The following is a 10110-nucleotide window of genomic DNA, read 5'->3' as shown; positions in this document are numbered from 1 at the left end:
TGGCTTTGCACTGCCCGTCACCCAAACCCCTGGCCGGCGTCTGCTGGGGACCCCGCTGGGAACCTGGGGCTGGCTGAGCAGGGTGGGCGCTCAGCGGCGACAGACGGGCACGCTGCCGGCTAGGGAAGTGGGAGCGGGGAAGCGGGAATCGCTCCAAGTCCTTGCAGACTGGCAGGGCTGTTCGTGCGGGGGTGCGCTGTGTTGGGCTGTTTTCCCTGGCAGGGATGCTCCGTAAGGGAGCAGCGAGCTGAGCCCGGCCCAGCAGCCCGTAGGAGGAGGAGGATGAGGATGAGACCCGCCCTCACACCACGGCTGCCTGGGCGATGGGCCATGGGGTCGCTCAGCCCCGGGGGTCCCGGGGCAGCCCCAGGCCTCGTCTGTGCACACTGGCAGCCGCCTCCCTGGCTGCTCCCTCCTCTTCCTCTTCTTCTTCCTCCCCATCCTTCCTCCCACCCCTCCTCCTCCTCCCGCCGCCGCCCTCCCCCGCTCCTCGCTTTGTTTCGCTGCCTCCGCACTCCCCCTCCCCCCTCTCCTCCCCATCCTCCCCCTCCCCCCATCCTCTTCCTCCTCCTCCCTCCTCCTCCTCTCCATCTCCTCTCTGCCCAGCTCCGCACCCGGGGCTGGAGGTGCGAGGGCCTGAAGCCACCCCCACCCCCCCATTTCTGGCCGACCCCGGTCCCCGGTGCTGGCTCTGTACAGCCTGGCTCCCTCCGAGCCACTGCGGGGAAGGGATGCCCGAGCAGGCAGGGGTGCTCGGCCAGGCCCTGCCTCCCGCTCCGGCGAGGGCCGGAGGGTGCTGGAGCCAGGGCCGGAGGGTGCTGGAGCCAGGGCCGGAGGATGCTGGGGGCCGGAGGGTGCTGGAGCCATGGCCGGAGGATGCTGGGGGCCGGAGGGTGCTGGAGCCATGGCCAGAGGGGGCTGGGGGCCGGAGGGTGCTGGAGCCATGGCCAGAGGGGGCTGGAGGGTGCTGGGCACCATGGCCAGAGGGGGCTGGGGGCCGGAGAGTGCTGGAGCCATGGCTGTAGGGTGCTGGGGGCTGGAGGGTGCTGGAGCCATGGCCGTAGGGTGCTGGAGCTGCTGGCAAAGGGCCTGCCTGCCATGCCAGGGCAGATGTGGTTGGAGCTTGGGGACAGCAGCGTGCCCCAGGCACCAGCGCCCACCTCCCCTCCGGGGCACAGGTTGCAGGCTCAGCCCCGGGGAGGGTCCCCTCGCCGGGTGCGTCGGACCCTGGGCTGAGGGTGCCCGATCCTGTGGCCGGATCCAGCACAGTGGGGGCTGAGCACCCCGTGCCGCACACACAGGAGGGGTGCTAAGGAGAGCCCGGGTGCTGAACCCCCAGGCAGCCGACCCCGTGCAGTCGGTGTCTGTCCCCCTTCTCTGGCTCTTCCTGTTTCCACACCGGTTCTTTTCCCCTTCCCCATCACTTCCCTTTCCCCAGAGGGATCTGTGCACCACGGCGGGCGCAGAGCTGCCGTGAGAGGACGCGCAGGCCACGCTCATCAGGGCCGTGCAGGAACCAGCAAGAGCAGGCAGCTGCCTGCAGCGGTGTTTGCAGCGGTGTTTGTTTGCAGCGGAGAGGCTGATGTGCGCCGGCCAGCGCTCCTCTCCCTGCAGCCCGTAACTGGCCTGGCAGGCGGGATGTGGCGTGGAGGCCGTGTGGGTGCCACGGTGAGAACCGTGGGGACGATAGCTGGGTAAAGCAGGGTTTCTCCGCTCGGAGAGTGGTTATTTAGCCCAGGGTTGCCTCTCACGCCGTGCAGGTGCTCCTGGGACTGCGACATAATCTGGTTTAGAGTTTATTCCTGTTTTACCTCCCCCATAGGATTTCTCTTTGTTGTAGCTGCAGAAATAATTATATTTAGGAAAACATTCTTCACCGCAGGAGGAAGTGGCGGCCTCCTGGCTTTCATCTGGTGGCAGCTCTCCAGGTGCCTCCCTGCCCATCCTTGCTGGCCACCCCAGGGCTGCTGGAGGAGGCTGCTGGGGGCCCTGCACCCCATCCATGGGGGTCCTGGGCTGGCTCGGCCCCGGGGGAGTCGGGCATCGCTGCTCCAGGCTCCGCGTCCCTCCAGGACACTGCCCCATCCTCTCTGGTGCGGGTACGGGGCTGGGGGCTGTTGGGCCCCTGGGCACGAGCAAGCCGAGCGTGGGCACGTTCTTAAGGTGTTGTTTTAATCCTCGCAAAACAAAACGCATAAACTACCCTCCAGCTGAAGGGAGTGTTTTGGCAGCCCGTGTGTCTTTCCCAAGCTTACCGGCGGGCTGCTCCACTGGCAGACCTGCCTGCACCTTTACATCTCTCCGGCTTCTCAATTCACTCTGTTTTGCTTTCTCTGATGGTCTCCCCTCCCTGTTTCCCAGCCTGAATCGCCAAGGAACCCACGGCTGCCAACCGGAGGGATCTGGGGATGGATGGCAAAACAGCATCCCTGAGGCGCAATGGTGTCTGCCCCGCTCTTCTTGGTGCAGCAGCTCCTCCGTGCTTTGCTATCCCAGATTCCCAGGCTGTTTATGGCAGTGGTTCCTCGGATTGCTGGCCGGCTGTCCCTGAGCTCTCCAGAAAGGGCCGGTGCTGGTGGGGCGGGTGCAGGCTCCATCTGCCTGGTGAGGAATGCCAGCTCTTCGGAAGGGCCTTGTCCCTCCTTGCAGCCATTCCCACGCTGGTCACCCATTTTGGTGGGAACGCACCCTGTGCTCTGCTCTCCAGGCTGGTGGGTCCCCCGGAGACCACCAGAGCACGGGGAGCTCCTGGTTTGTCCCAGGCTCAGGAGCGGAGCTGCTGTCCCCGGGGTGCCCCATGCCTGCTGCCACTGTAGACCCGGCAGCTGCCAGTGGCAACCGCCTGTAGGCATGATGTGAACGTGGGGCTTTCTGCTCGCCTTTTGACTTTTACCGCTGAAACTGCGGCCCTGTGAGTTTGCTGTGGTCCCATGTATACCCAGTGGCGATACCGTGGCATTGCCGGGATCTCCCGGTGCGCTCTCCTGCGCTTGCTGACTGCTCCTTGCTTCTCCACCAAAGGTCATTTGTCCTAGCCAAAGCTGGTTGATGTCTACCTGACCTTTCAAGTATGTATCTCCCAAACTGGTTGGCACCGTGCACTGCTCCCATGTGAGCTCCACCGTCACCTTTTCCCCAGCCGTCACCAGCGTTGGATGCAGCGAACAGCAGCACTGGAGCCGCTCCTCTTGTGCCGCCTCTCCGGCGGGCTCTGGCACGCTCCTGCAGGTCGCCCACCTGGGTGCTGGAGGCTCTGCATCGCTCGCAGGTCCAGGCTGCTGCCCCACGCCCTGGAGCCACGTCTGCTCCCTTGTCCCTCTCCTTGTGGTCTCCCTACGTTTCCATCGGGATGACTTGCTCAAGGGTTCCTGTGGTGCCAGCGCGCCCAGGCAGGCCGTTCTGCCGATGAGTCCTGTGGCGATGGTGCAAGTGAGCATCGCTGTGGGTGTCATCCGCGAGCAGTTATCCGACTTTCTTCCCGAAAGTGGATGGAATACTTAAACAGCACGAGCTCAAGAGTTGATCCTGTGGGATCCTGTCACGAGCCTTCCTGGAGGGCGGTGGGGATGTGTCTCCAGGTCCCGAGGGTCTGAGTGGTGATAAACCAGTTGTGGTCCATTTGTCACGCACCCAGGGTGGCATCAGTGTTGGGTCAGTCCTGCTCTGACCCCGTCCGTGTCCTGTGCTTCTTCCCTGCGTAACTCGGGCACACGAGTCCGCGATGCTCGGACTCCCATAGGTGAGCGTGCCAACAGCACCAGCACTGAGCTGAGCAGAGCCTCTGCCATGCGCTTCGCTTGGGATCGCAAGCCTGGCACTTTGACCACTTTCTAGATGCTCCCAGTGAGGAGGGTTTGGGCTTTGGTTCCTCAGGCTCCCCATGCCCTTCACTGCCACTTCTTGCTCCTGGAGGGAGCACAGGGCAGAGCGGCACGTTTGGCTTTCTTGACTGGTCCCCAAATTGCATGGGTGCCTGTTCCCAGGAGTCGCTGCCAGGGAGCTCTGGGGCACGTGAGGAGCCAGACCTCAGCCTTGGGGTTCGATAGCCTGGCCAGAAAGGCCAACCATGGACATGGAGCTGAGCTTCCCCTCCGCAGCCTGGCTCCCCGGTCCCCCCCCTGCAGCTGAGACCCCCAGGGCCGCACCAACCCCATGTCCTGGGGTGCGTGGTGCTGGGGACCTGTGCTGGCATCACCCATATCGGTCTGGGGTTTGCTGGGGACAGTGATCAGGAAAGGGGTGACAGCTGGAATGAGCGCCTCGTGGAGCAGCGTTGCCAGTGTCTGCGTGGTGGCAGGGGCACCAGGAGGGCTAACAGCTGTCTCTTTCCCTCCCCAGCAATGACAGCGTAGGCAGGCAGCGAGAGATGGATCGCTTCACCGAGTGCGGGACCCAGACGGACGCGGTGGTGGTGCTGTCCCTGGCGCAGGCTGCAGTTCTGGGCTTGGTGTCCGAGAATGAGCTTCTTGGGGCCACCGTCAGCCCCGCTGGCTTCTTCCCGGGGCTGGGAGGGGAGCTGCCGGATGCCGCCGCGGTGGAGCCCGGGGAGCCGGAGGGCGAGTGCCGTCTGGAGGGCGAGGGCCAGGCGCCGGGGGACGGGCAGGAGGAGGATGCCTTGGAGGCAGAGTCCTCCCTGGAGAAGCACGCCCGGAGGAGGAAGCGGCCTCCTGTGAGGCTGGTGCCCAAGGTCAAGTGCGAGGAGGCGGAGGACGAGGCGCTGTACGAAGTGTCCGGCCCTGGGGACGAGGAGGGCGAGCAGCAGCAGCAGCACAGCCGCCCGCCTCCCCTCCAGGACCCCAGCCAGGAGCAGACGGTGCAGAGCAGCGCCATGAAGATGATTGACCTCGGCGCCTTCGGCAGGAAGCCCCGGCGCCTGCGGCACCTGCGCCGGCACACGCGGCAGGAGCTGGAGGGCACCGAGCGCCACCTCAGCGGCACCGAGCCGGCCGGCGCGGCGGAGGGTGGCACCGCAGGGGCCCTGCGGACCGAATGCGCCTTCGAGGTGGGTGCCCCGTCCCCTGGCGAGGCGGAGGCCCCTGCGCCGGCATCCCCCGAGCAGGTGAAGAGCGAGCAGGGCTTCGCCTGGCAGGAGCCGGGGGAGCTGGAGGCGGAGGCGGCGGGTGTCACCAGCGAGCGCAACAAGAAGGCGCAGCTGGACCGGCTGGACATCAACGTGCAGATCGATGACTCCTACCTGGTGGAGGCGGGGGACCGCCAGAAGCGCTGGCAGTGCCGCATGTGCGAGAAGTCCTACACGTCCAAGTACAACCTGGTGACCCACATCCTGGGCCACAACGGCATCAAGCCCCACTCCTGCCCGCACTGCAACAAGCTCTTCAAGCAGCCCAGCCACCTGCAGACCCACCTGCTGACCCACCAGGGCACGCGGCCCCACAAGTGCGAGGTGTGCAGCAAGGCCTTCACCCAGACCAGCCACCTGAAGCGGCACATGCTGCTGCACACTGACATCAAGCCCTACAGCTGCCGCTTCTGCGGCCGGGGATTTGCCTACCCCAGCGAGTTGAAGGCGCACGAGGTGAAGCACGAGAGCGGCCGCTGCCACGTCTGCGTGGAGTGCGGGCTGGACTTCTCCACGCTCACCCAGCTGAAGCGGCACCTCTCCACGCACCAGGGCCCCACGCTGTACCAGTGCCTGGAGTGCAGCAAGTCCTTCCACTACCGCAGCCAGCTGCAGAACCACATGCTGAAGCACCAGAACGTCCGGCCCTTCGTCTGCACTGAGTGCGGGATGGAGTTCAGCCAGATCCACCACCTCAAGCAGCACTCCCTCACGCACAAGGTAGGGGCCAGCGCACGTCGGGCACCCCAGGGGTCCTGCCCTCGCCGTGCCTCGAGGAGATGTGCCGGCTCTAGATGTAGGTGCTGGGGGAGAGGGGTGTCCCCGTGCTCCCGAGCCCTGTCCAGCCCCGGGGGATGGGTGGTGCGGGTGGGCAGAGGCACCCACGGGTGGCATTCGCTAGCGGTCATTGATCAGCAGTGAAAGGGCATCGTTACGGGCAGGGGCCCTGGGGCTGCCCAGCCTCCTTTCATCCTGGGAGTTTCCATCCTCAGGGAGGGGGGTTCAGACCCGCTGCGGGTGCTGCGGCAAGGTGACTTGGGGGACCCTGGCCACACGCTGCCGCAGCCCCTCCCAGCAGGCTGCGAGCAAGGGGGTTGCCATTTTCTAGGGCTTCTTTCAAGGGGGAGCCGGCCTGAGCCAGAGAGCAAAGCTGGGTCTCCCAGCTGGACTTACGGAGCCCATCCAGCCACGCTCCCTTGCAGCCCATCTCCCACGCGCTGCTGGGCTCGGGCAGGGCCCCCGAACATACCCATGCCGGGTCGGCTGCCGCGCTCCCCAGCCAGCCCCTTCCCGTGGGTGCCGCTTTGCGGAGCCGCTCTTGCTCCGGTGGCACCGACCTAATACTGGTTTTCCAAGTGCTGCAAATGTGTTTCCAGTGCAGGTGAGATGGTATCTGGGACGAGACAGGATCCTGCCTGCTGCAGGACCGGGCAGTGGGAATTAGCCCCCAGGGCAGTGTGGGGATAGCCCCGGGCTCTCAGTAGTGCCCACTCTGCGCTTGCAGAAGGGAGAGGGGAGCAGGAGATGCTCTGGGGAAGGTGCAGATGAGCTGATGAGGGTCAATCTCCCCCCTAGTCCCTGCAGTCCAGCCCACTGACAGTCCCCAAAGTTCAGCTTAGCGCGAGAAGCCCGTCCCATGCCCCTTGGGGGAGCGCAGGTCCCTGCTCCGCACCGTGCCCAGCACCGCTCCTGTGCCCCCCGCTCCTGCGGGGTCTGTTCGGAGGCCCCCGAGCCGCCCCGGCAGCGCTGTGCGCTGGACCCCACCGCCGCAGGCAGAGCCTTGCCCGCTGCTGCTCTGCCCAGGGCTCAGCTCTGCCCCCTGCCCACGGCTCTCCGAACCCCTTGCAGGGCGTGAAGGAGTTCAAGTGCGAGGTGTGCGGGCGGGAGTTCACCCTGCAGGCCAACATGAAGCGGCACATGCTGATCCACACCAGCGTCCGTCCCTACCAGTGCCACATCTGCTTCAAGACGTTTGTGCAGAAGCAGACGCTCAAGACCCACATGATTGTGCACTCACCGGTGAAGCCGTTCAAATGCAAGGTACCGTCGGGGCTCTGGGGGGGTTTGCGTGGGCTCTTGGCGTGCTGTGGTCAGGAGAAACCCCAGCCGGGCTGGGTTGAGACCTCAGCCACGGGAAAGCAGCTTTGCGATGCCTCCCTCTGTTCGCTCGGGCAAACAGCTCATCCTGATGCATCTGCTCAGAGCTGCGCAGCGGGGAGCAGCTGCTGCAGGCAGGGCATGGGCACCGCTAACAGAGAAGGACAATTAGTACCTCTCTGACCAGCGCTGGGTGTGCTGGAGCTCCCAGCGATACCAGCACAGCGTCCCTGAGGCCTCCCGCCACTGGCGGCAAGGCGAGGGGAGGAGGGAAGCAGCCCCGTTACTCCTAGAAGGTGGCGGGAGCAATGGGGGACCCCAGGAGCGAGGTCCCCCCTGAAAAGCGCACGTCCCTGTGGCAGCACCAGCCGTCGCGGGCGAGCGCCTGCAGCCGTTCCGCTTTGCCGGGGTTGAGCCCTCGCTGACCCCAGGAATGCTGCCCGCAGGTCTGCGGGAAGTCCTTCAACCGCATGTACAACCTGCTGGGCCACATGCACCTGCACGCGGGGAGCAAGCCCTTCAAGTGTCCCTACTGCTCCAGCAAGTTCAACCTGAAGGGCAACCTGAGCCGGCACATGAAGGTCAAGCATGGGGTGATGGACATCAGCCTGGACAGCCAAGGTAGGTGCAGGCTGTGGCCAGTCCCTGGCGCTGCCTGTCATAGAATCACAGAATGCTTTGGGTGGGAAGGGACCCTTAGAGCGCACCCAGCCCAGCCCCTGCAGCGAGCAGGGACAGCTTTAACCAGAGCAGGGTGCTCAGAGCCCCGTCCAACCTGGGCTGGGATGTTTCCAGGGATGGGGCATTGACCACCTCTCTGGGCAACCCCTTCCAGTGCTTCACCACCCTCAGTGTAAAAAATTTTTCTTATGTCTAGTCTAAATCTATTCTTTGGTTTAAAGCCATTACTCCTTGTCCTGTCACAACAGGCCTTGCTAAAAAGCTTGCCCCCCCCCTTCCTGCAGCCCCTCTCAGCACTGCCAGGCCGCACTCAGGCCTCCCCGCAGCCCCCTCCTCTCCAGGCTGAGCACCCCCAGCTCCCCCAGCCTGGCCCCGCAGCAGAGGGGCTCCGGCCCTCGGGGCATTTCTGTGGCCCTCGTGGACATGGTGCTGCGGTCTTCCCCGCTGCGGCCGCTCCTGGCAGCGCCCGGCTCTCAGCTGTTTGCTGGGCTGTGCCACGGCAGCTCCGGCGAGCGGCTTTTGGCGAGCTCGTGTCCTGTCGCCCGAGGGCTGCCCTCAGCTCGCTCGTCCTGCCAGCACCGCACGGTGACACACGCTGTCCCGCCAGCCTCCCCTCCGTCCTAAAACCTGGCCTCCCACAAGGGCCGTGGAAAGGTGCTGAGCGGGAGCCGAGGAAGCTTCATAAACTTGGTACAAATACAAATAAATGAACTTCGGAATAAAGTTAAAATAAATAGCTCCCCAAGGAGCCATTGAGGCTTCGGCATCCCTGGACAGGATGGTGCCCACTGGTGACACTGTGACTGATTTTTGGTCACAGGGTTTTGCAGGGTGGGAGGGGTAAGTGCCGCTGATCTTGCCCCGCCTGCCCCCTCTGCGCCTGCCCGAAGGCACCCGGGGGGGCCAGGAGATGCCCCCGCTGCGGGTTTCCGCACGGCATCAGCGCAGATGCTCCGTCAGCAGCCTTGCGGCGGGACCACCCCTGCTCTGCATGGACAGAGCTGGAGACGAGCTCTGGCTGCTTCATCCCCTCAGTTTCCCCAGCAGCTTGGCACCCACCTTCAGCGCGTCCTGGGGGGACCCAGCAGGATCCCACATTCCTGCCCTTTTCCTTCCCACCCCGGCCAAGCCTCAGCCGCTGCCCGGCACCGCGGCGCAGGCAGGGAGTGCGAGCGCGGCGCTGGAAGGATGCCTTTCCTGCGCTGCCATCCTCTCCTTGCCTTCCCGGCCCCCACGGTGGGATGGGTGCTGCAGACCCCCACGTACCGGTCAGGGGTGAGCACGCACACGCCGGTGCTCTGCCAGCACACCATCCCTGCTGTGCAACCCACCGCCGGGCATGGCTGGGGGTCTTCTGAGCCGAGAGCCCCCCACAAGCAGCCTGGCTCGAGCAGAGCCGTAGCTCCTGGGGAACTTTGGGTTCCAAACCTGAGGTGCCCAGGTGGGAGGGGTGCTGGTGGCCTTGGACCTTCATGCAGGTCCACAATCGGGTGTCCCTGTGCTGAATCCTAGATCCCATGATGGACCTGGCCGGGGCTGACCACGCCGAGCTGGACGGGCAGCAGGAGATGGACGACTTCGAGGAGGAGAACTCTTACAGCTACGGGGGGGTGGGCAACCCTCCGGATGAGCATGCCCTGACCGAGCAGGCCATGAAGGAGATGGCGTACTACAACATGTTGTAGCCAAGGCTGGAGGAGGCTGCTGGGGGCCTGCGTGGACTTTGCGTGGTAAGAGGAGCCGCTGCCGGCGGGCTGCGGCACCCAGCCAGGCCCACAGCGCTGCCCCTGGAGCAGGGGGGGGGCTCCGGCTGAGCTTGGTGAAGGAGAAAACAGGGATATCCAAAAACTTTTGCCGAGGCGAAGGCAGGAGCGGAAGCTGGAGGCGGCACGGGGCAGCAGCCACTGCCTGCCACGGGCACGCCGAGCTGGTGCAGCGAGGGCTCAGCTCCAAGCTGCTGCCAGAGCCTCGGTGGAGCTCTCGCCGTCGCTGGGGTCCTTCCCTCCTTCCCCACCACCCCAGGAGAGGGAGGGCCGAGCTGTGCAGCGGCTGCCTGCAGCTCTCCTGCCCGGCGCTGACCTCCCTTGGCTCTGCTCCTGCCTGCCTGCCTCACTGCGCTGTGGCGAGCCGGGACCTTGGCTCTGTCCTCACCCTTGCCTGCGCTCCAGCCTCCGGTGTACTTGAAGCTGCAGGCAGGGGAAGGCACGTCCCAGAAGATGATGAGCATTACTAATTATTCTACCTCCTGGGTG

At 65.2% G+C, this 10110-nt stretch overlaps 1 protein-coding gene across 1 annotated transcript; it reads left to right on the top strand.

Moving 5' to 3' along the window:
- The first annotated feature begins 4342 nt into the window (after positions 1-4342).
- ZNF710 (zinc finger protein 710) lies at positions 4343-9543 on the top strand. The gene is made up of 4 exons (XM_075714542.1): positions 4343-5800; positions 6929-7120; positions 7624-7798; positions 9371-9543. Exons 1-4 carry the CDS (start codon positions 4367-4369, stop codon positions 9541-9543), a joined length of 1974 nt encoding a protein of 657 aa, XP_075570657.1. The 5' UTR covers positions 4343-4366.
- The last annotated feature ends 567 nt before the right edge of the window (positions 9544-10110 follow it).

This window comes from Pelecanus crispus, chromosome 7 (assembly GCF_030463565.1).
Source record: "Pelecanus crispus isolate bPelCri1 chromosome 7, bPelCri1.pri, whole genome shotgun sequence".
NCBI lineage: Eukaryota > Metazoa > Chordata > Aves > Pelecaniformes > Pelecanidae > Pelecanus > Pelecanus crispus.
This window is presented reverse-complemented; position numbering and strand designations above follow the sequence as displayed.

Excerpts from the sequence above, each read along its gene's own strand:
- ZNF710 (XM_075714542.1), top strand. The coding sequence starts at position 4,367 with ATGGATCGCTTCACCGAGTGCGGGACCCAGACGGACGCGGTGGTGGTG. Across the intron at positions 5,801-6,928 it reads AGCACTCCCTCACGCACAAG|GGCGTGAAGGAGTTCAAGTG; the intron begins GTAGGGGCCAGC and ends AACCCCTTGCAG. Across the intron at positions 7,799-9,370 it reads CATCAGCCTGGACAGCCAAG|ATCCCATGATGGACCTGGCC; the intron begins GTAGGTGCAGGC and ends GCTGAATCCTAG.